The 27,203-nt window shown below is 50.8% G+C and overlaps 1 protein-coding gene across 2 annotated transcripts; it reads left to right on the forward strand.

Moving 5' to 3' along the window:
- The first annotated feature begins 397 nt into the window (after nucleotides 1-397).
- Nucleotides 398-25,426, forward strand: KPNB1 (karyopherin subunit beta 1). Of its 2 annotated transcripts, XM_037411108.1 has the most exons (22): nucleotides 400-691; nucleotides 953-1,011; nucleotides 4,084-4,266; nucleotides 5,688-5,888; nucleotides 7,529-7,681; nucleotides 8,789-8,848; nucleotides 9,169-9,258; nucleotides 9,665-9,775; nucleotides 11,256-11,357; nucleotides 12,551-12,775; nucleotides 13,180-13,371; nucleotides 14,649-14,779; nucleotides 16,002-16,149; nucleotides 16,476-16,547; nucleotides 18,949-19,093; nucleotides 20,785-20,867; nucleotides 21,465-21,572; nucleotides 21,831-21,974; nucleotides 22,077-22,182; nucleotides 22,521-22,635; nucleotides 23,261-23,422; nucleotides 24,076-25,426. In XM_037411108.1, coding segments are annotated over exons 1-22 (2,631 nt in total). In that variant the 5' UTR covers nucleotides 400-651; the 3' UTR covers nucleotides 24,077-25,426. The 2 variants fall into 2 exon arrangements, with proteins under 2 accessions (XP_037267004.1, XP_037267005.1); XM_037411107.1 differs by lacking the exon at nucleotides 24,076-25,426 and having other exon boundaries at nucleotides 398-691; nucleotides 23,261-23,426.
- The last annotated feature ends 1,777 nt before the right edge of the window (nucleotides 25,427-27,203 follow it).

Consider the following 27,203-nt stretch of genomic DNA (forward strand, 5'->3'; position numbering starts at 1 on the left):
CTCCGTTACACGGCGGAGCGTTAAACCCGGCAGGGCCGGGTCCCTCCCGGGGCTCCACGCTCCCGGCTAGGGCCCAGCACGCGGCCCCCCGCGGCGGGCCGGGGGAGTGGGATGGGGGGACAGCGCGGTGCCCAGGCCCGGGGCCCGGTGCCGCCCCCGCCCGCAGCGCGGCCCCCACGTGGCCGCCGCCGGGGCGCCCTTCCCGGCACCGCCCAATCACCGCGCGCGCCGCCGGAAGCCCCATCCCCGTCCTTCCTTCTCCGCTCCCCGCCAATAGCCGCTCCCCGGTCCTATCCACCAATCAGAGCGAGCGGCTCTAGGTGCCGTCAGCCAATGAGCGCGGCGGCGCGGGGCGGCGGGCAGCGGATGGTATCCCTCCGCCGTCCGCCCCGCTCGGTGTGCGCGCGCGCGCCCTCCTAGTTCGCGCGGCCCCTTTTTCTCCCTCCGCCACCCGCAGCAGCAGGAGCCGCCGCCGCCGCCGCCCCCGCCCCGCCAGGCCGCTGCCGCGCACCCCTCCCGCGTCTGCGGGGCAGGCCCGGCTTTCTTCCCTTCCCCTCCCTCCCCTCCTCCGGCCCGCCCCGCTCCCCCCCCCCCCCCCTTCCCCTCCCTCCCGCCTCCCGCCGCCGGCGCCGGAGCCGCCACGCCGCCGCCATGGAGCTCATCACCATCCTGGAGAAGACGGTCTCGCCGGGTAGGGCGCGGCGGCGGCCGGCGGAGGGGGGCGGGTAGGCCAGACCGGGCGGGGCGGGGGCCGCGTACCCCTGAGGCGGCGGTTGAGGCCCCGGCAGGGCGTGGGCGGCGGGGAGGCCGCGGGGCGGCCGGGCCGGGGGCGGGAGGGAGCGGGGCCGGAGTGGGGAGCGGGCCGGGCCGCGGTGCTACCGTTGGGGCCTGAGGGCCGGGCCCTGCGCTCCCGCTGACTGACGCCGGTTCCCCTCCCCCCCCCCCACCGCAGACCGATCCGAGCTCGAGGCGGCGCAGAAGTTCCTGGAGCAGGCGGCCATCGAGAACCTGGTGAGCGGCCGGGGGCGGTGGGGCCGGGCCGGGGACGGCGGGGCTGGGGCCGGGGCCGGTGGCGGGCGCTCCCCTCCCCCCCCCCGCCCCGCCCGGCCAGGCCGAACCGCCATGGAGCGCAGCCTACCCTGCCCGCGCCCGGCCGCCGCGCCTGGCCAATAACAACGCGTCCTCCTCCCCTCCCAGCCAATAGGAACGCGGCGCCGGGCGGGTGGGCGGTGCCGGCTGCGGGAGCGGCCGCGGGCCATGTGCGGCCGCGGCCATCGCTGCCCCGGGCGCCGCCCGGCCCTGCCGCGCCCCCCGGCCCTGCCGCCCCCCGGCCCCGCTCCCGGGCTCGGCTGCCTCCCCCCGGAGCCGCTGGGGGGTGGGGGTGGCCCCGGAGCCCCGCCGGCCCGGGGAGGGGGGGGGGTCAGGGGAGGTCAGGGGCGGCGGGCGGGGAGGGGAAGGGGGGGGGGCGCGCAGCCCGAGGCGGGGGTCCTGCTGGGCAGCCGCTGGGCATGCGGTGCTCCTCGTCACCCGCTTTAAAATAAAATTGAAAAAAAAAGAAAAAAAAAAATCAAAAACCCCAAAAAGCAAAAAAAAATAAAATAATGGGGGGGGGAACCAACCCATTCCCCCCGGTGCCCCCGGGGTTTGGGGGGGGGTGGTGGGGTGGTGGTGCTGAGCTCGCAGGGATCCAGGGAGATTTTTGCTTAGTCAAGGTGTGATGGTGCTGCAGCTGCCCCAGGGCTGGGTTTGGTGCAGGGGACATGGGGGTCTCCCACTCACCTTTCCATGGCCAGCAGCACGGGCATCCTCCGCGGGGCTGGGGGGGGGTCACGGCGCCTTTATTCCTATTGCTCCGCTTTCAGGGGTGTGCCATGTCCCCTGGTATCAGGTTTGATGGAGCCTTTGTGCTAAACCTGGGGTTTGAGTCAAAATTCCCTAAATTGCTGCTTCTTACATCTCACAATTCCCACCCCACCCCCCCCAACAAGCCCCCTGGATCTGTGCATGTGAAGTTTCGGGGCGATGTGCTCGGGCTGCTCATCATCCTGAGTCGAGGGATGCACTAATTTCTGCAGGAAGGATGCACTAATTTCATTTAGACTTGCAGCCTGGCGAGAGGCAGGTCGGGGCAGCCAGCGGAACTTGTGCTGGGACCTGCATGTGACCTGGTGGGATTTGGGACGGTCCCACCTCGGGAAGGGCAGGGGCTGAGGGGCTCCCCGCAGGTGGCAGGGGTGCTCAGGGGCTTGGCGCTGCAGGAGGATGAGGCAGGAGGGTCAGGGTGTGGGGCTGGGGGCTGCTCCCCACCCCCCACCCCACCCCCCCCGGGTCTGTGGTGGGTGGGAAGGGGTAGGAGGTACGGGGTCAAGCCAGAGGTTCTGCGCCCAGGGCTGGGAGCGACCTCCCAGCTGATGGAGGTGCGTCTGCAGAGCAGCTTGTTCTTCCTCGTCATCCTCCTCCTCCTCCCCGTTGTTAATTTAGACCCTTTTCTGAGATTTTCATTGACACTTCTGTGGGTGTGGGAGCTGAGGTCGTACGCATCTGCATCTGCTTTGAGTCTCAAGGCTGGAAGCCTTAATGTGGTGCTTCTCTTGTTTTAGCTAAAATTATTCTTAAAGCTCCATGAAAAGACACTCTTTTTTTTTTTTTTTTTTTATTTATTTATTGCTAATTTATGAGTGAGAAATCCAAGGACGCTTCTTCACCTTTGCGTTTTAGTACAGTTTTCTTCTCAAAGGTGGCAGCAACATTTTTATCTTGTCCTGTGAACTTTTTTTGAATGGTTCCCCACTTTCATTAAAATCGGTGTATAAAACGTGAGCAATCCTGATGGCTGGGAAGTGGCTTCATGTGGTATATTTGTAGGGTTTTATCTATTGCATTAAAATATCAGTGTCTTTAACAGCCTACACCCATCACTTCAAGTGGTCCTGCAATTTTTGTTTCCAAATTCTGCAATTTCCATGTTGAAGAGCAATGGATAGCCCAAGTAAAAATTTTTTTCAATGATCAAGCCCAGCTTTTCCAAAATACGCAGAGTGCAGGGTGCTGGGCTTTTGAAAGTTAAATTAGCTTTAGGAAGGGCTTGGAGTTAGCTTTAGGAAGGGCTTGGAGTTAGCTTTAGGAAGGGCTTGGAGTTAGCTTTAGGAAAGGCTTGGAGTTAGCTTTAGGAAGGGCTTTTTGGTGCCCTAAAAGCTTTGTTATGTGTCTGAAGTTGTTACAGAGGCTATAGACGTGGGTTACGTCTGACTATATATTAAATGTTTTCAGGAAAACTGTGTTCCTGCTTGGTGTGAGATGGCTTTGAAAGCGGTGCAGCTGTTTCCACTATTTCCTAGAAAGGTTTTCTTATTCGGCAAGACGCTTCCCAGGGCCAGCGAAATGGAAATGCTTCGCTGCTGAAACTTTAGCTGTGCCTTGTACCCAGCGGAAGCCTCTGAAATGTAAAGCTGTCAAATCGGGAAGGGGTTTAAATGCGGAGGCATTTCTCACTAGCTCTCACCAAAAGCAAGTGGCATGGATGTCAGGTATTTTTATCCCTGTGGACCCGTTTTTTGCGGGGAGCCGTCTTCATCTATGTCTGTGCACCTCTGAATGCAGAAAAGGGAGTTTGTCATCCTGCAAACCTATTTGTAACACGCCAGAGGAGCGTCTGACTTCACTTGGATGGTGGTTTGGGTGTTCGCTGTGAAGCGAGGAAGTAGGTGGCAGAGAGTTACCCTTTGCCACGCTTGATATCCATCCAGAAAATACATATCTTGGCATATGACCCCAGCAGTTTATTTAAAGGAATCCTTAAAGCAGGCAGGAGCACGGAAGGTAACAGTCTCTCGAATAAGCTAAAAAAGACCCAGCAAAGTCAGTGCCTACTTACGTTGCCTTCCAGCGGTTCTAATTAGGAGCTTAACGCCCGTAATCTTGGGATAGAGCCGCCATCCTTGCGCGGCGGCGGCGCTTTGCTGTCGAACTGGTGGAGAAGGAGCTCCCCGTGGGTCACGGGCTCTTCGATGGGTGGCTGGGGAGGGGGTTGTCCCCTTGCGGGTGGGACAGGGGGGTGGGCGCTGAGCCCTGCTCTCTCCCCAGCCGACCTTCCTGGTGGAACTGTCCAGAGTGCTGGCAAATCCCGGCAACAGCCAGGTTGCCCGCGTGGCGGCCGGCTTGCAGATCAAGAACTCCCTGACATCCAAGGACCCCGACATCAAGGCTCAGTACCAACAGAGATGGCTCGCCATCGACGCCAACGCCCGCAGGGAAGTAAAGAACTACGTAAGTTTTGTGATTTCAGGTTCTTCGCCTGTCGCTTGCTCACGGGGGGGCGGTGAGCGATGAACGTCGCGCCCATCCTTTCCCACCCGAGGGGTCTTCTGCTGGCTGCTCCCTTTTCTGACACAAGCAGCATCACCTGCACTTGCTTGGGCGCTTTGGTGCTCGTGGCTTGTTTCCTCTGTGCATGTATCGGGGTAAAAGCATGGCAGCGGGTACGAGGCTGCTGCTTTTCAGTCCACACCTATAAAGGCTTTTACAAGGAGCCTCCGAATAGTTGTGCAGCTGTGGGAGCTGATGGGCACGGCTTCCCCATGGGGTGATGGCAGCTGAGCTGGGGTTGGCTTCTTCCTATACTCAAACAGCTTCCCCAGCTGTTTCACAATCCACGTTAACGTCATTGAGGCGTGCTCTGTGTCCGAACACACGTGTTTACGTGAGACCTAGCAAATTCTACGAGTAGAATAGGGTCAAACATTTGCAAGTTGTAAAGGGGAAATGATATTCTTGAATTTTCACGCAGCTGGGGAATTTGCCTGATGAATCCTGTGCTGTTGGATAGCTGACGTTCAGGATTTGCGATGGCAGAAGTGGTGCCTTGCTGGGTTTTGGCTGGTGGGGAGCAAAGGTGTGCAGCATTCTGTAAAGAGATATGAGTTGGCTGCACACTTTACATATATTTTTTCTGTTGATAGAATCTGCAGCTAGCAGAAGGAGGTGGGGCAAGCATGGTGGTGATAGCGAAGGGGCAACTTACACTGTGAATGGGAGCTGTGGTGGTGGGTACTGGTGCTAACAAAACCAGTTCATTACTGTTTTCTGTCAAGAAACAATAGGAGTACGGTATTTAAGTGGATATATGGAAAATGAAGGCGTATAACTGGCAGTGCTGAAAAATGCACGCCCCTCCATATTTTTAAGAAACAGTTATTGAAGAATACCCCCAAAAAATACCATTCTTCTAATTGATTGCTATTAAAATGAAAGGAAATTATTCAGCCCTATTCAGATTATCTTGGCATAAACAGCCCGGTATTTGAGGAGGGGGATTTTTAAACCATAGTTTGTTTAGCTTTCGCAATTTTGCTTTGTAGTATGAGCGGGGAGGAATTGTTGGGTGAGTCATCGTTGTGCGCTACGGCGTGTAGCATTGTGTCCGGGATTTAAAGGATGTGGTAGAAGGACGTGTGATGGCACAGCTGTATCTGGCTTCCTGAAAGGGGCAGCCGTGGCCACGTTCATTTCAGAGATGATTTGCCCGTGGTCACGGCTGTGTTTGCAGCAGGAGAAAGCAGAAAACCAAATTGCTTTACTGGGGAGGGGTCATGTTTGGGTAACACCGAGCGAAGGCTTCGGTGGGGAGGCAGCGCCCGTTTCCCTTCGGTCACTGACATCAAACCGTTGCCTGCTGATCTGTCCCGCAGGTTTTGCAAACGTTGGGGACAGAAACGTACCGGCCCAGCTCAGCCTCGCAGTGTGTGGCCGGCATCGCCTGCGCAGAGATCCCCATGAATCAGTGGCCTGAACTCATTCCCCAGTTGGTAGCGAACGTTACGAACCAGCACAGTACGGAGCACATGAAAGAGTCGACGTTGGAGGCCATTGGATACATCTGTCAGGATATCGTGAGTACATTTTACGTGTTATGGTGGGCACATTTTAAGTATTATCCTGAGCACGTTTTAAGTGCTGGCCCAGCCTCTCCCCAGCACAGTTCTCTCTTCCAGCCTTCCCTTTCTCCCACCTCTACGCCCCGTAGGCTCTGATGCTTCCCTCTGGCTGTCCTTTAATGTTTCTCCGGAGGATGCCTCTGTGCTGGCAGAGCGATGGGCAGTAAACGCGCGGGGATGCTGTCTGAACGGACTGACCCGCTTTCGCAGCTGAAATCCAGGTCACCTTCCATAAGGTGCAGATTTAAATCTATACGTCGCTGCGGCCGTGTGACGGTGAGGGCTGCTGTTGTAAAACTTCAGCTGAACGTCCACTTGTGTCAAATGTGATGAGTGATAATCATTTGATTCCTTTTTGTGTTGGGGAAGCCCGACAGCTCCCCTCGTCTTGCGTGGGGACTCCCTTTATTCGTAATTTAGGAATTTTTGATGCGCGGGCAGGAATGTTGAGCTCTGAGGCACCTTCTGCAAAAGGTCTCGCGGTTCTATCAGCGTAGCTTGCAGCATCGCCCTGAGTTGCATCAAGTGTCTTGTGCAGATTCCATGCAAAAACCCTGTGCGCTGCCTGACCACTGGAAAACAGAAGTGGCTGCTGCTTTGTTGGTGCCACTGAATGCCTGGGAGAACGTATGTGTCGCTGGTTGAACCTCCGGCGTAGTGAGGTAGAAAGAGAAACATTCGGTTTGGTGTTTTCATCAGGCTGCAGGGGACTGGTTTTACTGAGGGGAGGGGGTGGTTGCTTCGTGGAAGGGCGGATGGAATAAAAGAGGAGCTCCCCAGCTGCGTGTGGGGAGAGCTCCAGGTTGTTTGTAGCCAGTCTGGGTAAGGCGTGAGCGCGTGTTCCGTGTTTCTTCGGGTGGTTTGTATCCTTGGCCTCCAGAGTTTTGGATACCCTGGCTTGCTGGTTGGGTGTTTTGTAACCAAGATCTCTTGGAGCTTTGTCGTTTGTTAGTCACGTTGTGATACAGTTTGTGACGGGAGTTTGGGAACCTACTGCTGCATAAATCCTGATGTAACAACACCGTTATTTGGGCATCTCGCGGTCTTTAAATTCACCACCAAGAAAAATTAATCTTTAGTCTTATGTTCCCAGCTTTATTCTTGAAGCCATACATGCTTAACAGTTCCCTGTCCTTGCTGCTGGTCCCAGCAATGTGGTTTTGCCCTAGATCTAAAAAAATTGGCAACTTTACCGATAAAAATCTCAACCACAACTGCTGGCATGGGCTTCTGCCCAGCGTATAAAGGAGCTGGAAATGAGTCACGTGTGTTTTACCTTCCTGATGGAATGAAGTCAAGCAGTCTAGAGCTTGTTGGCTGTTATTTGGGACAGTGGCATTGATTTGGCATGGACACCTTGAGTGTCTGGAGTGTTTGCGCTCAGTTCAGTCTCCTCTTCCCTGTCCCAGAACCTGTAGAGGTGGAATGGTGTACGAATTCCTTGCAGTTGTCTTCTGGTCCTGCCAGTGAACAAAGGGCTTCTTGGCCTTAACGTCTTAAAACTTCGACTTGTAGATTTCAGGATCCAACTTAGTGCTTTAAAATGTGGAGAAGGCTATTCAGCTGGCAAATAACTCGATCAACGCTTCTTTTAGGATCCAGAGCAGCTTCAGGACAAATCCAATGAGATCCTGACAGCCATCATCCAGGGAATGAGAAAGGAAGAGCCCAGCAACAATGTGAAGCTAGCAGCTACTAACGCACTCCTGAACTCTTTGGAATTCACCAAAGCAAACTTTGACAAAGAGGTGAGGGGGTCCCGATTCTTGACCTAAAATTCCAGGGTTGAATCCACGGTCTATGATGAGAAATCATGCACCACGCTGAGTTTTGATGCATAATTCTGTTGCAACTGAGACTTGGATTCATTTCTGTAAAGCCGGGATGTTCTTGTGGTGGTGGAGAAACGCTGTGGGAATCTTCAGAGATTCATCAATGGAAAGGGAGCGTCGTTGAGTTGGGGTTTTTTGGGTTTTTTTGGTTAAATTTGAACTGACCTTAGAGTTTAGCCTATGAGACGCTCTGCTTCCTAATCAAACTCAACCCTAATGCTGCTGTAAGAGCACAAGCTTGGATCAGCACTTTCTTTCGAGTGGTGTGGCAGCAATCCAGATTTAACTTTGCCTCTGAAAATCGCTGGGGGAGGAAGGCCTGCAAGAGTCTTCAGAGCAGGGGCCTCAGAACCAGGGTCTTTTCAGAACAGACAAATCAATAGATTTTTTTTTTTTTTTTTTCTTGGATTAAGTCTATCCTCTGGGTCTCTACCAGGGAGAGCGTGGGGAAGATGGAATTAATGTTGAGCCTTCAGCTAAGAAGGTCTTTTAATGACACCTTTCCCTGGTCAACTGTTCAGTGGAGGTTGATGGGGATCCGCTAGAGTCTTTCAGAGTTTGAGGTGGGAGGTGCACGATCAATTCGGAGTGGATTTCTGTGGGGCTGCAGGACCGTAAAGAACCTGGGCCCAAGTCTGTTCCTTCCTACCCAAATGCAAGTATCCAGGTACGGCCCCGCAAGGAATTTATGTCCTGACTGAGCTTTGAGGTTTCTTGAACAATTCCTGAAATACTTCAGGAAACAGCAGGGCTTTCTCTTCTCCCCCCAAAAAGCTGGTGTCTTTAGGTCTGCTGTATCTATCTAAGGCTTTTTAAAATGGAAGCTTGGGATTCTCCTCTTGGAGAAGAAATTATTTAAAATACTGCAGTGAATAGTACCTGTACCGTTCCTTGATCTTTAGAAATGCTGCATGAGCGATTGTCTTAGTCCAGGCTCAAAGTCCACCCTCCACAGGAGGACTTGCAAGGACTTCTAATGATTTTTGTAAGGCAGTTCTAACGTTCTTTTATTTCTTCTTCTAGTCTGAAAGGCACTTTATTATGCAAGTAGTCTGTGAAGCAACGCAGTGTCCAGATACGAGGGTGAGTGAAATTAAATGCTTGATTTGCCGCTGCAGCTTTCTGGGGATCCAGGCTAGAACCTCCAGCATCAACAAACAGTTGAAAAGCGTTACCTGAAATAAACAGTAATTCTGTTAAACCGTTGGTGCACATGTAAGTGCTCAAACAAAATGGGTTGTAAAGTTAGAAGCAGTAAACTACTAGGAGGGTTTAAGTCACGTATGAAAGACCTTACTAGGTAAGGAGGAAACTAAATCAGCAGGAAGGCTGGGTTATTCAGCTGCTTGGTTTTGAAAGCGCTCGGAAAGGTCACGTCTTTGATCCATTTTCTACTCTGGCAGGTACGAGTGGCTGCCTTACAGAATTTGGTGAAGATAATGTCCCTTTATTATCAGTATATGGAGACATACATGGGTCCTGCGCTTTTTGCTGTGAGTATTCGGGTTTCTCGTGTGCGGTTGCCTGATCTCCCCGTACTCCTTTGTCCTAATGTCAGAGGAAAAGTTTCTTTCGATCCTGGTTTGTTCTTCTTTCTTCGGCTGCGACTGCACGCTGTGAATCCCTCTCCTAGCAAAATCCATAAAACCAACATCGGGGTTTCAGACTTGAGACTCCCAAAGTCAGGACAGTGCAGGTTGCTTGACTGGCTCTGCAGCCCTCCTGGGGTGCTGGTGGCTGGTAAACCTCGAGATGAGGAGATTGTTTTTGGAACAATAACTAACGTGGCATCCAATTTTAGGCAATCTTGAATCTCCTGTCAGTTGGGGCACGTGTTTCAGGAGAAATAACTTGTTCAATGTCCTTCTCTTCCCCCTCCTTGCTTTCGTGTTTCTCAAGATAACTATCGAAGCAATGAAAAGTGACATAGATGAGGTGGCTCTCCAGGGGATAGAGTTCTGGTCAAACGTCTGCGATGAGGAGATGGACCTGGCTATAGAGGCGTCCGAGGTGAGCTCCAAACGCCCGTGAGCTTCTCTTTGGGAATGCCGAGCCACATGCAGAAGTCCTGCTGCTCTCCCAAGTGGAATGGTGTGGGAGAGCCCATCAGAGCCCCCCGTGCGGCACGCCTGGGTCCGTGACGGGGCACCGTGCGCCACTCCGATGCGACGTGACGCATGGCTGTGACAGAAGCTGAGCCCCCAGCTGCGGGAAGCCCACCCGCCTGGGTTTGTAGCTGCTCACCGGGGTCCCGGCGGCTGTCGGAGCCAGGGTTCTGCTGGGGGTGACACAGACACAAAGCTCGTAGCCAACGTTGCGCAGGGGCTGCCATTTGGCGTTCCCTTGAAGGACTCTTTATTCTGTAGGCTCTGCAGCCTGACAAAGTTCTTCGTGTAGCTCGAATACAGCCCCTTTTGCTCACTAGATTACGAGCTGCCTTTTTAAGTGAGCAAAACGGTTTTACTGCCAGCCTAGCTGGGAATTGAAACTACGGGAGATAAAGCTTCTCTGACAGGTTTGATGAGAACACGCTGTGACACCCGAGTGCTAGCTTTCTGCAAACGGTACCTGACAGCTACCTGATTCCATTTTAGCCTTCAAAAGTCAACTCGAGCTGCTTCTGTGAGGTTAACCCAAACGTGCATTAAGCGTGTGTACTAGGCATAGTATAATACCAGAAGGTTCTCGGTATCCTGAAGATCTTTGAGCTGTTGCTTCATTAAGACAGCATCTTGAATGGAGATATACGTACCGCACAGAACGGAGAGCGTTCCTTGAACTACCTGCTCTCCTGGAGGCCTGGCAGACTCCGTTACACCAACATGTAAGAAATACGGGGTCTGTTACAGGCACGAGGGACTTGGCCCTACTCCAGTGCGCAAAAAGATTGATCGCATTCTAGATAATACATTATTTATAAGTATAAAATTATAGGATGAAAGTAATCATCCCATACAATGGATGGGGCTGGAGAGGAATTTGGGGTCTTGTTCTGCATGCAGATGCTGTTTGCATAAATTAGCTGTAGAGATCAATAATAGCTTAAACTTTGAAGGGCTCTAGATGAATCATATCCATCTTTAAAAGCGGCTAAATATATATTTATGTTGAATGCCCAAAAGAGTAAGGATAGCAAGGATAAAAGGACAGGCGGCAGCACGTAGGTCTAGTTTATGTGCTGCAGACCTTTTGCTGCTTCTGCTTGGGGTCATTTGTTAATTATACATAACTTCAAACTGAAAATATTTATATTTGTACCATGTGAGGAGGGGCTCTCTACGTGTATGGAATGCCAAATTGAACTTGCTGATGGAATATCTAACTGGCATGGGTGCAGGGTGTCCTTGAGGTTCCCGTGTCTTACGATAATGTAAGGTTTGTGCTGGGGAGGAAAGTGTGCAGAAGACAAATTTGCATCTACTGGAGTTGGTAATTCAGACCTCGGGCCTATGTAGCCACTGAGCATCATTTTGTAACCTTTTATTTCTAGGCAGCAGAGCAAGGAAGGCCTCCAGAGCACACTAGCAAATTTTACGCGAAGGGAGCGCTACAGTATTTGGTCCCGATTCTAACACAAACGTTAACGAAACAGGTGAGTTGCGAAATCCCCACTGCGTGTCCACCAAAACCACCTCCTGCGCCTGCTGGCAAGTTCTGGGGCAGCGATGCTGCTGTTGCGCGGAGGAAGAAATTGTCAGTGGAGGCCGTTGCTCCCTTGCATAGGTGACTCCTTGGTCCCAAAGGTGCTTTAGGTCCCCTTGGGTCGTTTCTGAAGAGCATCTGTAGTGGTGGTCCTCGGTCTGCCCCAAGGCATCACATCACGCACCACCGACCGAGCGATGCATCGTTTTTTAGGGCTGAGACTGCGGGCAGGGTCGTTTTCGTGCTGAATACTGTTAACAGATGCTTGTATTTATGGTTTCCGGAGGGGTTTGGTAGTTATCTGTATTCCTAATGAAACCTTTGTGAAATTAAAACCGACGTGCACTCTCTGCGTCATTTGAGATCCAATTTCTGGAATTCTTTGGCTTTGCTTCTTGAACGGTGAGGCCCGTGTTTATTTAGTGCCCGTTAAACCCTTCACAGGGACTTATTTGGACTGTGTTTCACAGTCTAATCAAAATTAATGGAATCGCTTGCTACAGCAGGTCTAATTATAAAATAAAACTGTTAATTAAGCCATACAGGATGGAGTTCATTTGTCTTCTTGCAATGAACTGGGAAAACGCACGGTCCTCTCAGTGAATCCAGGGAATTGTTTCCCTGTTTTTGTTGTTTAGAGTCCAGGGAATTGTTTCCCTGTCCGCTCGGATGCGGAGACTAAATTGCAGGAGGTTCTGAAGTGCTTGTTAAAAGGGGAAAGATAAAACAGATAAGAGAAGGCAGGTACACAGCTTCAAAGGAATTTGGTAAGTGGCTGAGCTAACACCCGGGGAAATGAGCTATTTAACCGGTACAGTGGGCTGCTGCGCCAGGCGGTGGCATGGATCAAAGGAACAAAATCCCAACCTCGATGGGAGAGGAGCAGATTTGGAAGATGCATGAGGCTGCTGTAGGTGCGTCGGTGCGTCACAAAAGCGCGAGCAGCCTCACGCCGGGGTGGATGAGGTGTGGCTGATGCGAGTAACTCGGGTTGCCGGAGATGTAGCTAGCACTTCCAGACCGGAATTAATTTCTAAATATAGCACTTGGTAATAAGGGAGCAGTAGATCCAGCAGGATGCTGCTGCCTGTGATTGGGAAGGGATATTTTCCCCAAGACTGACCAGGGGTGCTCTCCTCCTAGGATGAAAACGACGATGATGACGACTGGAATCCCTGCAAAGCGGCGGGTGTCTGCCTCATGCTTCTGGCGACCTGCTGCGAAGACGACATTGTTCCTCACGTGCTGCCCTTTATTAAAGAACACATTAAAAATCCAGATTGGCGATACAGAGATGCGGCTGTGATGGCTTTTGGGTGCATTTTGGAAGGACCAGAGCCTAACCAGCTCAAACCACTAGTCATACAGGTAAGATTTATTGCGTTCCCTTGGAGGCTTGTAGAGCGAAAACTTTCTGCTTTCTTTGGAGGACGCCTGCTTTGCACGTTGCTGTTCTTAATGGAAAGCAAAAGGATCCACCTTTTGATCATGCTTTAGAGAGATTTGGCAGGCTTAGGGTGGGTGGTTTGGTTATGGAGCTCTGATCCGCAGCGACGGGATGCCTGACTCCGTGTGCCTCAGTTCTCAAGTCTTACCCCTGGGAAATAACCTGATGAATCTTAAAATACCAGAACAACAGCTCAACTGGATCAAGACTGTCCCATCCGTCGGTAGCTCAAAGGGGATATGCTAAACCCAGAAACAGCAGCAAATTCATATTTCCAGATATCGCGCGTGATCTCATCTTTCTCCTGTCTGCGGTTCCGTTCCAGGCAATGCCGACTTTAATAGAATTAATGAAGGACCCCAGCGTTGTGGTTCGAGACACGACTGCTTGGACCGTGGGCAGGATTTGTGAGATGCTTCCCGAAGCTGCCATCAATGACATTTACCTCGCTCCACTGCTGCAGTGTCTGATGGAGGGTCTGAGCGCGGAGCCCAGGGTGGCCTCCAACGTCTGCTGGGTAAGGCGGCTGCTGGACCCGAGAGAAGTTTCGAGCACCGAGGGGAATGCAGCTCATCTTCCCATCCGTGAATACACACGCGGATGTGTAATGCACGCTGAAATGGATGGCAGAGGTGACTCATGGCTCGGTCACCCAGCATACGCAAGTGTGGTTAACAGTGAATTATCTGGGGGCTGCTTTGTGGCTCTGGTAGGAAAGAGTAAAGGGGAAAAACGGATTTTTAATTTTTTTTTAAGGAGGAAACTGCTCATGTTCGCTGGGCGTAGAAGCTGCCCTCAGTTTGAGAATTCTATGCGAACTGGTGCGATGGCTGTTCAGAACAGGCACGCTGGGGTTTAGCTTTTTTTCTTGGGGGCGGCTGGGTTGTTCGCTTCATCTTAAGGGAGAGACGAGACACCTCGTTTTCCATCACCAAAGCCCGTGTCTGCAGTGGTTCCAGGGCCGAGCTGAGGAGCAGGAGGGTTTGGTTTGGTACACTTGGAGAGCTGCAGTCCCTCGGGCTGGGTTGCTAACTTCACTCCCATCGTCATCACGATACACGTCTACTACCGAGTAGCAGAGCTGATTTTTCGCTGTGAAGAGGCTGTGTCCCTTACTGCCTTTTACGAGAGCTGCTCAGTAAGAATTGAGCTAGAGATGAGTATTTGCGTGTCAAAACAAGTTTGAGAAATGAGAGAATTTGTTCTCTTCATATTCCAGAGGTTTGAAGGCTTCTAGTCAGCGCAGAAGCTTTTCCCCAATCCGTCGATCCTGGCAAAAGTCCACGTAGCTGTGGCTTTTGTCTTCTGAAGAGGACGACTGCGATGTGTTTTTTAGACTGAAATGAAAGTCAGGAGGCTTTCAGCTCCTCTGAGCCACCTGTCTCCGAGCAGTTACGAGTGCTCCGCAGTCGGGAAGCGGAGCAATCCGCAGCCCTGTCTAAACCGGGATTTTAACTTGGGAGGGTGATGATGCTGGGGAGGGGGTAGAGTCTGCTGTCCGTACCCCGTGAGGTCCAGTCAGTCTGCCCCTGACCCCGTTTGATCCTGGCAGCTACCAGTTATCGAGACCAGTAACGCTGCCTCGCCGTTAACGTTACCTCGGAAATCTGGGAAAATTTGGCCGCCGTTGCACCAAGTCCTGTGCCCTGGGCAGTTAGCTGTTGGTGACGGGAGCTGTTAAGCCTGCGTGTGTTTGGGGGGTTTCTTTGGGGTGGTTTTGTTAGAAAGCGGCTGGATCGTGTGTTTTTGGGGTGAACTCAGCTGGGTAATCGCGACGGTGCTTCTGTGTTTCAGGCGTTCTCTAGTCTTGCTGAAGCTGCCTATGAAGCTGCAGATGTAGCTGATGATCAGGAAGAACCAGCAACCTATTGCTTATCCTCTTCGTTTGAGCTAATAGTTCAGAAACTTCTGGAGACTGCAGATAGGTAATACAAAACTGCCTGGCTTCAGCTCTGCAAAGATGCTTTTATTTATTTTTTTTTAATTGTTATTATTATTACTTCAGGCTCTTGGTGCTCTTGCAGCTTAGATCTGAATGGTGTTTTATCAGAACCGGGCTTTTTTGGGATCATGTGGCATATTGAGTGCTAATCCCTGGGAAGGGAGCCGTTCACACGGGATGAGTTCTCGGTGGTTTGTCTCTACCTGCTTTAATAGGTCCGGGGTTTCTCCAGGAGTGCCCCTTCCCTGTTGCACTTCGAAGCCTCTGAGCACAGTTGAAGGCTACGCACATTTAGTCAGAGCCTCTTCCAGGTTGGCTTAGGAGGCCGCTGGATAATCAGAATTGCAGCAAGACATAATTAGGACGATCCAAACCGTATCGTCCAGTTGTTTTACTGTGCTTGCTCCGCGCCGTGGCTGTTGCTGTAGCGTCACATCCACCCCATCAGCACCGGCTGCTCCCGGAGGAGATGAGGACCCGGTTAGGCTGGGTACCCTCCTTTGCCCAACTAAACTGAAGCGTAAAGAGATGAGGCAAAATACTTATCTCAGTTCTGCAGCTGCAAAAACTAAAGGTAATACTGAAGTTTTATGCGACCTTCGAGGCAGGATACATCTTGACAGCTCGGAGTTCAATCCTTGGATCAGTCCAGGCGCCTGTTGAAGCCTTTTGCTGCAGGACTCCTTCTCCTTACGCGGTGTCCCTGTCTGAACGGTTCAAAGTCTAAACTCTTCCCGTCTAATTTACATCCGACCAGCAGCGTGGTGTCTAGCTCAAGGCTCTGAAGCCCATCAGTCATCTTAGCGCAGATTTCAGCTGTCTTTATTTCAAATTTGACACCCTCGCTGACGGCTGGGAGGGATGGCGGTGTGTAATGTATGCTGCTCACCTCCCGAGACCATCTCCTCCCAGGCGGGGGAGGGGTGGCTTTGAGGCTTTTTTTTTTCTCTTCCTGCACTTGCTGCCGATGCCTGAAGATCCTGGAAGTCATTATTAACAGCAAATGGAAAAAAAAAAAAAAAAGTTCCAAAAGTGGCTTCACAAATTTCATTTACTTTCAAGTCTTGGAATACAGGCGTGCAAGTGCTTCTGCTTGTCACAACACTAAAATCTAGCTGTTACCGATTTACTAAAAAAAAAATAAAATCTCTGTTTCTAAGCAAGCTTGAGCACTGGGAGCTGCAAATGTATTCCTTCTGTTACAGGCCTGATGGACACCAGAATAACTTGAGGAGTTCTGCATATGAATCTCTGATGGAAATAGTGAAAAACAGTGCCAAGGACTGTTACCCTGCTGTCCAAAAGACAACTCTGGTCATTATGGAACGACTTCAGCAAGTGCTGCAGATGGAGGTAAGGCAACGGGGTTGTAAACCCCCGTTACGGTGAGGAGGTTGAGGAAACTCAGGTGTGGTGGTGGCTTTATCTGGTGTAGGGGGGTTAAAAAAAAAAAAAAAAAAAAAAAGGTTTTGGTGCTGACTGCGTATAGTATGGTATAAGGTGGTATTTTGGTTTTTTTATATCGATAGGTAGATAAGTTTCCGAACAGCACTTCTTGTCTTAAATTGGAAGAAACATTCAGAATTGAATCTCTGGAACTCTTAGTGCCATCAAAATCTGCTGGGCTTGCACGGACCATGGTGCAGGCTTTTCACGTGCGGCATTTTGTTCTTTTTCAGTCTCATATCCAGAGCACTTCTGACAGAATCCAGTTCAATGATCTTCAGTCTCTTCTTTGTGCTACTCTACAGGTAAGTTCCCATCTCCTGCACTCGTGGGTATGGGCGAGAGGTGATTTTTTTCGAGACGTTTCTATGCCCCTGGGGACGCAGTCGTGGTCCTGTTGACGAGCTCTGCGTAAGAAAATTGGATCTTGTGTCCCAGCTGATGTGTAGGAGGTGATGCAAGGTTCAGAAGGCTTCAGTGGAACAGGACTCGGGAAATTTAGGGCAATATGGATAAAGAACACCATATGCAGCATGGTAGAGATTGTATATGCCTTCAGATTGGCTCTTAGGTGGCTACAGGCTGAACAATCACTTTGGTTGGCACAGACGAAAAAACTCCATAATGGCTTTAATTTGTTCATCTGCCTCTTGTGGTTGGTGTTCTTATTTAAAACGGCACTAATTAAAATGCACTGAGTGCCCTTGAAATTAAACATCTGGTAATGAAGGGCCCCTGTGACTCGGAGTGCCAGCGCATTGCAGTTCCTCCCCTTACTCCTACAAAACAGCCACTTTGGGGGGTTTTGGCCCCCCAAACTGCTCAGGCGAGTCCTCAGCTCGCCTTTTCTGAACTCACGTGGTGTCTGATGCTGAGGCTTTCCTGTCTGCGCTGCAGGAGGGGTGCTCCTGTGCTGTCATGCCTAGCTTATTAACGGTGACGAGCTTTAAAACTCTGATAAGACGCAGGTTCAGCGTCAGCGCAGCTCGGGGAAGAAAGGAGTGTTTTCTTCTGGAGGTGTAACCGGAGCGCTGTGTAACCTGAAATAAAAGCAGGGCAGAGCACTTCCCTCTATCAGATTTATCCCTTTGGGGGTGGGGTGGGGGTGCCTGTTCGCTGCGGTTCCCTGCCGTTCCTCGTAGCCCAGGCGCAAGAGCCTTTTCCTCGCCCACAGGTGACAACAGCCGGTTTGTACCTGGGTTTGCTTCCCGTCCTCTTCAGCGAGGTTAGGAGGTCTCCGGGGGGTTGTCTCCAGGTTGTTTTGAGACACCTTTAACTCCATCCTCCTCATTCAAAAGCCCACGGCATCAGCAGTTCCTTCCACTCGCCGGTTTTGGGGATAATTTATCAAATAATGGGTAGATGGGAATAATCTGCCTTTCCATGGGCTTTAACACGGAGGCTTCCATACTGGAATCTCCTTTTGGCCCAGCGTGATCACTGATCCTTTCAGGACGGCGTTGTTTGCCTGTCGGAAGCGTAGGACAGGTGGAATTAAACTGCTAGTTCTAATTTGTAAACGTTGTGGTTTTTCATTATTGCAAAATCCGAACCGTCAGTATTTCCATTAGTTGCAGCAGATCCTTAAGTACCACTCGGCGGAAGCCAGCAGAGAGACTCTTTTTGGTGTTACATAGTCAAATATACTATTTTGTTACATAACTTTTTCCTCTTCTGCTGGAAATAAAATTCTGAACATCCACCAGAGGAAAAACATTTGTTAATCTTTAAAAGGAATGAGAAAATCAAGACCAATTATTTAAACAGTCAAAGTCAATCTCTTCGGAGTGACTCAGTTCGAAGAAGCAGACTTGAAATCATTATTTTCCTCCGCAGGTTAAGCAATCAGTCTTTCTCGTTTCATAGGAAATGCAAATTTATTTGAAATCGGGATCCGTCAGAGCTGTGTTCTCTAGTTCACATGCTGGAAGGGGATGGTCAGAGCTGTGCCGTGGGAGCAGAGCGTAGGTTAAGCTCGGGATAAACTCGCCTGGGGATGCTGCTGTGGTCCTTCTGCTCTGTAACAGAGAGCACATGTGGGCTCACCAGCCTGCTCTGCTTGTGTCTAAGTGTGTAAGAACTGCCTCTGCTCTCTCCAGAAATCAGTTTTGCTTTTCGGTGCTAAACATGTTCCTGTAAACGTATTTTGCGTTGGTAGTATGTTAATTTATTCTCCATTCATCCTGGCTGGGAGAGGTTTGACTGCAGTTAGCGGTAAGGACACGCTTATGTCGGAGTTGAACAAGCAGCATTTCTGAAGTTTTAATTCCGTGGTTTAGAAGCAAAGCTTATGTGCAACCCATACTTGGCAGCCGGAGATCGCAGTCACGTTGCTGCGATGGAAAAGGGCTTTTTTTTTTTTTTTTTTTTTTTAATGGGGCCAAATTTGGGCTGGTCGCATTTAATGCCAGCTTAGAAATGGAAAGCCTGGAGAATAGCCTATGCAGCAGGAAAGGTGGATTCAGCTTGTTCTGTAGCTGGAAAATTGAATGCGGCTAAAATGAATGGGACTCTGCGCTTGCACTGACAAAGCATATTTTTGCAGCCACAGAGTTCAAACAGCAGCTTCGCTTTTAGCAGCCCGACGTGGTCACGAGTGTTCGGAGCTAGCGCAGGGGATGTAAAGGCGTGAGCCAGCCTCGCATAGATGGAAGCGATGACAATACTTTTTTTTTTTTTTTTTTTTTTTTCTCCTTTCCCACTTAGAATGTCCTCCGGAAGGTCCAGCACCAGGATGCTTTGCAGATCTCGGATGTGGTGATGGCATCTCTGCTGAGAATGTTCCAGAGCACAGCGGGCTCGGGGGGCGTGCAGGAGGATGCCTTGATGGCAGTCAGCACCCTGGTGGAAGGTCAGTATTGTGCCGCGGGGCGAGGCAGAGCTGCCTCGCTGCCTTCTCCGCTTGAAAACACGTTGAAAAACATTATCCTGGTTTTCCTTGAGGAACAGTTGTGACCACACGTCTCGCCACGTCTGTGGAGCCGAGGCTGGCTGGCTGGGCTAGGCTGCGGTCGGTGATCGGATGGGTCGGTTGTGGTTCATGATGTAGCTACGATGCAAATTCTGCCAGAAAAAAACACTGCGCAGGGCCAAGCCCGACGGGGACCTGGTCTCCTCGTGGTGCTGCAGGACGGATTCAACGTTATCTTAACGATTAGTGCTCGCTGCTGCCTGTGACCCACGGCAGTTTGGTCAGTGGCGGATTTACAGTCGTCGTTCTTGCCTAGAAGAAGTCACAGCAGCAGTGGTGGGCATTGGAGTGGGTTGGGCTAGGCAAAGGAAGTCCACTTTGGGCTGTGATGGTCCAGGCAGTTTGAGCTCGGTGGTTCAGGTTTAGAGGCTGGTGGCAGTGGCGTCATCCGGAGCTCTAGGGACGCACGTGTGAAAGCTGAGGCGCCGCTGGAAGGCTGTACGTCAGCTCGTTGCCTGACGCTCCTGCCTTGTCCGATGAAAGCCGTGCGTGATTTGGAAATGGCCTTCAGGGAGATGAGTTTGTAGAGATGCTGCTTTGAATCCTCCTTTTTTCCTGAGGCTGTTACCCTGGCTAGCCTGCGGGGCTCTGGGCAGGTGACAGGACCCGTTTCTGGTAGAATCACAGGATGGTTGGGGGCAGAAGGGACCTTTAAAGCCCACCTGCTTCCAGCCCCCTGCCCTGGGCAGGGGCACCTGCTGCTAGACCAGGTTTCTCCAAGCCGCGTCCAGCCTGGCCTTGGACAATTCCGTGCCTGATTGCTGAGGACACGGAGCACCTTGTAATTGTGGCAGAGTTTAATTTTGGCATTTTGGAGTTGGCTCCTGCCAACAGTAGCACGTGCCGGAGAGCCAGCCCGTGGTGGGTACCCGGGCAGCCTTCAGGGGGATTGCCTGAGGAGGCTGGGTGGGATCGTTGTGAGCCCACCAGCAAGTAAAAGTGAAAGTTGTGTATCCTCTTGGGACACAAGCCTTTTCGCTTTGGGATAGGTAAGGCTGCGTGCGTGGTCTTGGCAATGCAAGTGACTTGAGGAGGTAGGAGCTGGCGGAGGGGAGCTGAAGTATTTTACTTTGGATATTGCCTAAATGGAAACATCCCGCAGAGCACCGGGCGTGACCTGCGCGGCTCTAACGAGGTCGAGCAGCTCTTTCCAGAAGGAAGATGTTAGATGCTGTGGCCATAAAGCCGTGTGAAAAGGCGTAGAGTTTTCAGCTGGGTGCAACGTAACCATACCGGGCGCTGTCAGAAGTGTGCTGCCACATCCCTCTCCCGGGTCTGCGCAGCTGGGAAGATCTCAACGTCCTTTCTGAGCGCAGGAGGGGGGTGTCTGCCTTCAGAGGCCTGCAAGGAATCGAGCGATTTCATCTCAAACGTTTAGTCCAGATGGACACGTTTCACTAACGCTCAGTCATCGCGTGATGTCTAGTGGAGAATTAATTTCTTGTGCTTCTGTGGATGGTGCGGGTACCGGGTTTGGGTGGGATGGAATGGTGGGCTTCTGTCTTGTGGAACTCCAGCAAATATGTCACAGGTCGGGATTTTCTTCTAACTAGAATATTTTCCCTGCACAGTCTTAGGTGGAGAGTTTCTGAAGTACATGGATGCCTTCAAACCGTTCCTTGGCATCGGACTGAAGAACTATGCCGAGTACCAGGTAGAGGTCAAACCAGGCAGCCCCGTGCTCACAACATCGAAATCCTTCTCTGCTCCCAGGTGCTGGGTTCAGCAGGTGCATCCGTGAGACACCACAGCTTCTGGTGATGAAACCAAACCCGGAGCCCCCTAGACTTTTCTCTAATTACTGGCCACATGCGCAAATTCAGTCTCTGCTCTGTTTAATTAGTGGAAGGCTTTCGTCGTGACACCTCGGTTTTCACGGTGGCTGCATATTAGTCGGCCTCGGTGAGGGAAGAGGTGGCTGCCGGTGCTGTGGTTCCTTTAGAAGGCCAAGGCACGGCGCTCGGCGAGGGGTGGGTGTTCAGACCGCCCGGCTGCTGCGTTTGGCAGCGTTTGTTCAGAGCGGGGACCTGTCGCTTTGGCGGCTGGATCTCCTGCCCTCCCCCTTGGCTGAAGCTCTTTGCAGCTGTGTGACACAAACGAAGCAGGGACTCGTCAGCTAGATGAGATGAGGGTGGTTGTTCTTGGTGGTGCGATGGCTGCACCATTGCTTGGTGCTTTAATAAGCTGTTGAGGATGGAGCGTGGAGGCCTGACTCACTGGGTGGGTGTCTCTCTTGCTGTTCTGTTTGCAGGTTTGTCTGGCTGCGGTGGGCCTGGTGGGTGACTTGTGCCGAGCCCTGCAATCCAACATCTTGCCTTTTTGCGACGAGGTTATGCAGCTGCTCCTGGAGAACTTGGGGGTGAGTGTTTACCTTCTCATTAGCCAGTTAGTAACAGTTGGCTTGCACACTGAGAAGAAAGTGGGAGGTGGGAGAAGCAGAAGTGTTAGGCATGCTCTGAAGATCTTGTGTTTGACAACTTTTTTGCTTACTATTTGAATGGAATCCAGATTTATTGGGGGTAAGGATTTACACTTCAAGTCCGTGTCTTGATGTATTAGCTTCCCCCCCTCCCGCTTCAAAAGAAGTCCAACTGGAGGGCGCTGAAATCTCTTCCAGAACGAAAACGTTCATCGGTCTGTGAAGCCTCAGATCCTCTCGGTGTTTGGCGATATCGCCCTTGCCATCGGAGGAGAATTTAAGAAGTACCTAGACGTCGTGCTGAACACCCTGCAGCAGGCCTCCCAGGCGCAGGTCGATAAGGTAAGCCGCCGGGGCACGCTCCCATGAAAATCCCGGACGAGCGAGGGCTGTGCCCGCGCCGCCGGGGCGTTGCTGCAGGATGCTCTCCCGTTGCCTTCCCAGTCCGACTACGACATGGTGGATTACCTGAACGAGTTGAGGGAGGGCTGCCTGGAAGCTTACACCGGCATCATCCAGGGACTGAAAGGAGACCAAGAAAACGTCCATCGTGAGTAGCCTGTGCTGCTGTGTCGGCTCTGTGCCCAAAATGACAAAGGGAGGTAGGAAGAACTCTGCTTGGACGAGCTGCTTCACGGTTGTTGTCACGTCCATGGGCACATCCTCGTGTATTCCCATCCGTGTGGGTGTGAATGTTCCGCTGCTGTGAGCAGGGAGTGGGTTTAGAGCCCTTCGCTTACGATTCCTCTTCCTCTGGCAGTTTTTCCCCTCCCCGTCTCCAAGAGCCTGCCTAGGGTCCGATCCTGCCTGCCCAGGGGTGGGCTGGGGTCCCTTTTGAAGGGCATGAGCCGTGTTTCACCCCGCTCTGACAAAGCTCTTTGCTTTCAGCGGACGTGATGCTGGTGCAGCCCAGAGTAGAATTTATTCTGTCTTACATCGACCACATCGCTGGAGATGAGGATCACACCGACGGAGTAGTGGCGTGTGCTGCCGGACTCATAGGGTAAGCATCCTGATCTGATTTCAACCGACAGCAGGCTCGTTAGGTAGATAAAAAAAAAAATCTTTGTACAACTGCCTTAAATGTTTGAGGCTGCGTTTTTATGACTGTCTGAAGCGTTTAACATCAGGTTGGAGTTTTTTTACCGTCTGGTGTTGGATGTTTAACCCAAGGTGTGAAGCGGTCACGCAGGGTGAGGGTCCTTCAGCTGACAGGGTGAGAACCAGTAGGTAGGAGTGAAAGTTGGACGTGTGTTCCAGGAATCCCGGCCAGATCTAGGGTTTTTCCAGGATGACCTGGGCTTAAAAACAAAACACCCCACCCTCGATGCCCTGGGTGCGGAGGAACTCGGGTCAGGGTGTTTTAATCTTTTCTATTGAATTTAGGAAGAGCTGACGGGCAACACTGGGGACATCGGTCTTTGGACAGGAGATTGAATGTCTCCGGTTAGTCACAATTTCAGAGAACTGTTCAGCTCTCCTCCTGCTGAAATTAGTGACCATATGCAGCATTTTAAAAAGGACATTAGCTGTGAGTCAGATTTCTTTTTGCTAGCAAGAGCCGATCGGAGTGGTGCTGGCACATCTGTTTGTGGTGCTCAGCCTCAAAGCCTCTCTTTCTTCTTCAGGGATTTGTGTACAGCGTTTGGAAAAGATGTACTGAAATTAGTAGAAGCTAGACCCATGATACATGAACTGCTAACTGAAGGAAGAAGATCCAAGACGAACAAAACAAAAACCCTTGCTACCTGGGCAACTAAAGAACTGAGAAAACTGAAGAATCAAGCTTGGTAAGGGATGACACCCACCTCTTTTTACACACCCACCCACCTTTTCATGTGGCGTAATTATAAAACCGGCTAAACTCCTGAGCCTGGGAGAGCCGCCGCACAAAAGCCTTGTTCTCTAGAAGGTTGGGTCGGGTTTATTTTGCTGTAAACAAGCCCCGTCGATCAGAACAAACACCAGCCCCAGGGAGGCGGCGAAGGCGCTTGGCTTTGGGCAGCCCAGGGGAGGGCGGCTGGCGCCGGGGGGTGCGTCGCCCTTGCGCGTCCTGCGCTCCTCCAGGCACGCTGGAGTCCAAGCCTCGGCTCCTCGGTCCTACCTGCAGTCCAGGGAGCGCCGGGGTGATGCTCTCAGCCTTACGGTTTAGTTCGAGCCAGCCCTGGGCGGAGGCAGGGTGGTCCTTAGGGGTCCCTTCCCACCTGAGATGCTCTGTGGTTCTGCCGAAGCGCCCTTTAAAAAGAGCAGATGGGGGGGGGGGGGGGGTGTGTGATGGTGTGTCTGCTCCAGCTTCCTCGCCCCCTCCCGAGAAACTCCTCGGTGCCCCTGTCCTTTCTCTTCTGCAAAGTCAATTTTTCCCCACTCTCTGCTAGTCCGACCTCCCCGGCGTGGGCTTTCCTGGTGTTGGGGTTCTTGTTTGATGAGCCCTTTCTGCTTGCAGATCTGTTACCATTGGGATGACACCCGAGACCCCCACTGGAAATCTCCAATCTTTTGAAAAAACCCGGAAGTGAGGAGTGTGCACGGATGCTGAATGTTTGGGAATGAGAGGATGAGTGAGTGAGGCTTGAAACACACCACATTGAAAATCCCGCCACAGCCCCAGCAGCAGCACTGACCTGCGCAGGGAACCTGCCGTCGGCCACCGTCGGGAAGAGGGAGCGAGCGATCCCTGGCCGAGTCACGAGCGAGTCTCTTCTTCCGACAGACCAGGACTGGCTTCTCCGTCGTGGCCGGCGCAGAAGGGGGGAGCGGCCGGTTTGGAGGAGAGGAAAACTGGGTTCAGCTGTGGTGCTCTTGGGCTGAGGTCTGGTGTTGGCTGCTGGAGAGAGAGACGGAGCCGGGGTCTCCAGCCGCCTGCCGTCACCTTTGCCACACGATGCTGTCGGTGCATGGGATAAAAGGAGGGGGTGAAGGATTTTCAGTCTAGGAGTGAGTGTGTGTGAATGAGGCGGTATCCACATTCTCAACTTCAAGTCATTGCAGTTTATCTTTTCCCGAGAAAAAAAAAAAAAAAATAATAATAAAAAAGGGTTAGCTGTTGCATTTCATAAACTAACCGAAGTTCAGTCTACTGATGCAGCGTAAGAGATGTAAAAAAGAAAAGAGGAAAAAAAAAAAAAAAAAAAAAGAGAAAAAAAAAAAGAAGAAAAAAAAAAAAAGGAAAGTCGCTCTTTAGGGCTTTTTATTTTAGGGAAACACTGACGAATGTTCAGAGCTCCCGTTCTGAGTGACGCTTTTCATGATCTCGTTTCATCAAAGCGCCTTTCCTTCCTTAATATTGTTCAACTGTGAATGTAGAAATGGGGGAAAAACAAAACTCTTGCGTTAGAGGGAATAGAAATAAATTGTCTAACAAGATTTCAGGCTTCAAACAAACACAAACAAACATTAAGTGCTCCGAATTGGCAGTGAGAACGCAAAGGGAAAGATCTCTCCTGACTTGTACTGTAGCAGCCCGAACACCCACAAAAATTGTGCCAAAGAGTTGAAAAACAAAATAAAACTTCAGGTAATATTTTGGATTGCAAAATGAGGATAAATTCAATGTTCAAACAAAATCTGATAAAATGCCATTTGGAAACTGCTTGGCCTTTTGTGCTCTTTATTTGATCAAATTTAATGTGGTATTGGTCTCTTGCTGCACTTCAAAAACAAAAAAAAAGGAAAAAATAAATTTATATAAAATATATATATACTGACTTGAGCTTACACAAGACGGCACTTGTAAAAGGTTATATTTTTCCACTGCAGTTGAAGATTAATAAAATGGTGTCAAACATTCCCCAATACTTCCTTTTTGTATTCTTGGTCTTTCCAGTAAAAGGGGAACCCATTAATTTTTTTTTTATTATTATTTTTCAATAGAGTAGTAACAGTCTGATGGGCAACTCGGAAATTAATTGGCTGTTTGCTGCTTCCCCAGTCATGCAACGTCTTTATTTTCACATGAAGGATCAGAATCTCTCATTTCCTCTTAAATGAGACTTTTGCTTTTGAGGAACGGTCCCTTGCTTATCCTAGATTGTCAGCAATAAGCCAAGAAAAAACGGAGGAGGTGCAGGGTTTTGAGACTATTTTTCATTTCATTTTTATTAATGCAGCTGTTGATATTACCAGCATTTGAATCTGCAGTTTAACATGGGCATTTTTAAAAGCTGCTTGTGGGAGGGAGAGTAGAAAACCTTAGCCAGTATTTTTTTTCCATTTTTCTTTTTTTTTTTCTTTTTTTTTTTTTTCTTTTTTTTTTTCCTTTTCTAAAAAGCAGGCAAGGATCTGCTTTATTCCCCGATTTCCTTTTCCCGGTCTGATCCTAGGATCCATGACAAATGGAATCCACTTTCGTTGCCCATCTGCACTGCAGCATCCACAATAGCTCTTGTACAGGGTATCAGATATGTGCCTTTCAGTGCTGGGTTCAGATTGCAGTCGAAGTGCCGACTTTGAACCAGTGTACAAAAAAAATAAAATAAAATAAAAAATCCCAGGTGTTTAGAGGAGAGGAGGAGCTCTGTGAACTGGGAGAGCCAGCCAGCTCTGGAGCACGGACTAGGGAGAGGCGCCTGGGTCACGTTTCTAGTAATGCCTTTTCTTTTTATTTTGTTTCTCGAGGTGGGGTGGGATTTCCTAAAAAAAAAAATATAAAAAAAAGAAAAAGCCATTCCTGAAGTTGGGGAGGGGGCGTGGAGGGAAGAAATCTGATCATTCCTCAGTGCTACCTGTTTCTGTCCTGTGTGGCTGTTCAGCTGTAGACAGCAGGAGAATAAAGTACACTGAGACAGTAGTGGAAACAAACCTTGTGTCTGTCCTGTTTGTTTTGGGGCTTTTTGGGGTTGGGTTTTTTTTTTTATTATTTTGTTTCAAGGAACCGGTTGTGGAGAGCGACTGCAGCGGGGCAGGCTTCACCCGCGCCAAGTGGGGAGTGGGACCCGCTCCGCAGCCCGTGCCCGTCACCCTTGGTCCTTCTGCCGGCTGCAGAAGGAGCGCCAAGTACCGATTTTATAGACTTGTTTTATTTTTTAAGAGCTGGTTTCACTGCTTGGCAGATTTAATTAACGGAATAAATAATTGATTTGATTTTTTTTTTTCCTCCTTCCTCCCAGTGCCATTTCAGCACTAGAACTGCAAAGTGCGTGTTTAATGTGATCCTGAAATTCCAGCTCCAAAGCCAGTTCCTTTATTAACTTCATTTTGTCGGTTTGTCAGTCGCACCCGGTGAAGGACCCGGTGCTTCCACGCTCACCTGCATCCCCACCGCGATGCCTTTATCCCACCGTGACACCGACCCCGCGCCCCCTCGGTAATATCATTTGGAAAGGATCGATTACTAACGAATCGGTAGGACTGATTTATTTACCTTCTTAAAAAAAAAAATTAAAAAATAAAGCTTTATTTTTGTTTTTCTTACTTTTTTTTTTTTTTTTTTTTTTTTGCTGCTTCATTTTTCCAGAGCCTGCCGCGTCTCCTCCTGCCAGCATTCTTCCCCCGCCACGGTGGCTCGGCGAGACTGCGTGGGTGCACGGCGCTCGGTGGGTGACAAGCACCCGGTTCCTCCTCGGGGGAGCCGGA

Source organism: Falco rusticolus, chromosome 18, assembly GCF_015220075.1.
Source record: "Falco rusticolus isolate bFalRus1 chromosome 18, bFalRus1.pri, whole genome shotgun sequence".
NCBI lineage: Eukaryota > Metazoa > Chordata > Aves > Falconiformes > Falconidae > Falco > Falco rusticolus.

What these genes read in the sequence shown, in the direction of transcription:
- KPNB1 (XM_037411107.1), top strand. Translation starts at nt 652, where the DNA reads ATGGAGCTCATCACCATCCTGGAGAAGACGGTCTCGCCGG. An exon ending in GATACATCTGTCAGGATATC is followed by an intron (nt 5,889 to 7,528) that starts GTGAGTACATTT and finishes CGCTTCTTTTAG; the next exon opens with GATCCAGAGCAGCTTCAGGA. An exon ending in TGCTCCTGGAGAACTTGGGG is followed by an intron (nt 21,573 to 21,830) that starts GTGAGTGTTTAC and finishes AATCTCTTCCAG; the next exon opens with AACGAAAACGTTCATCGGTC.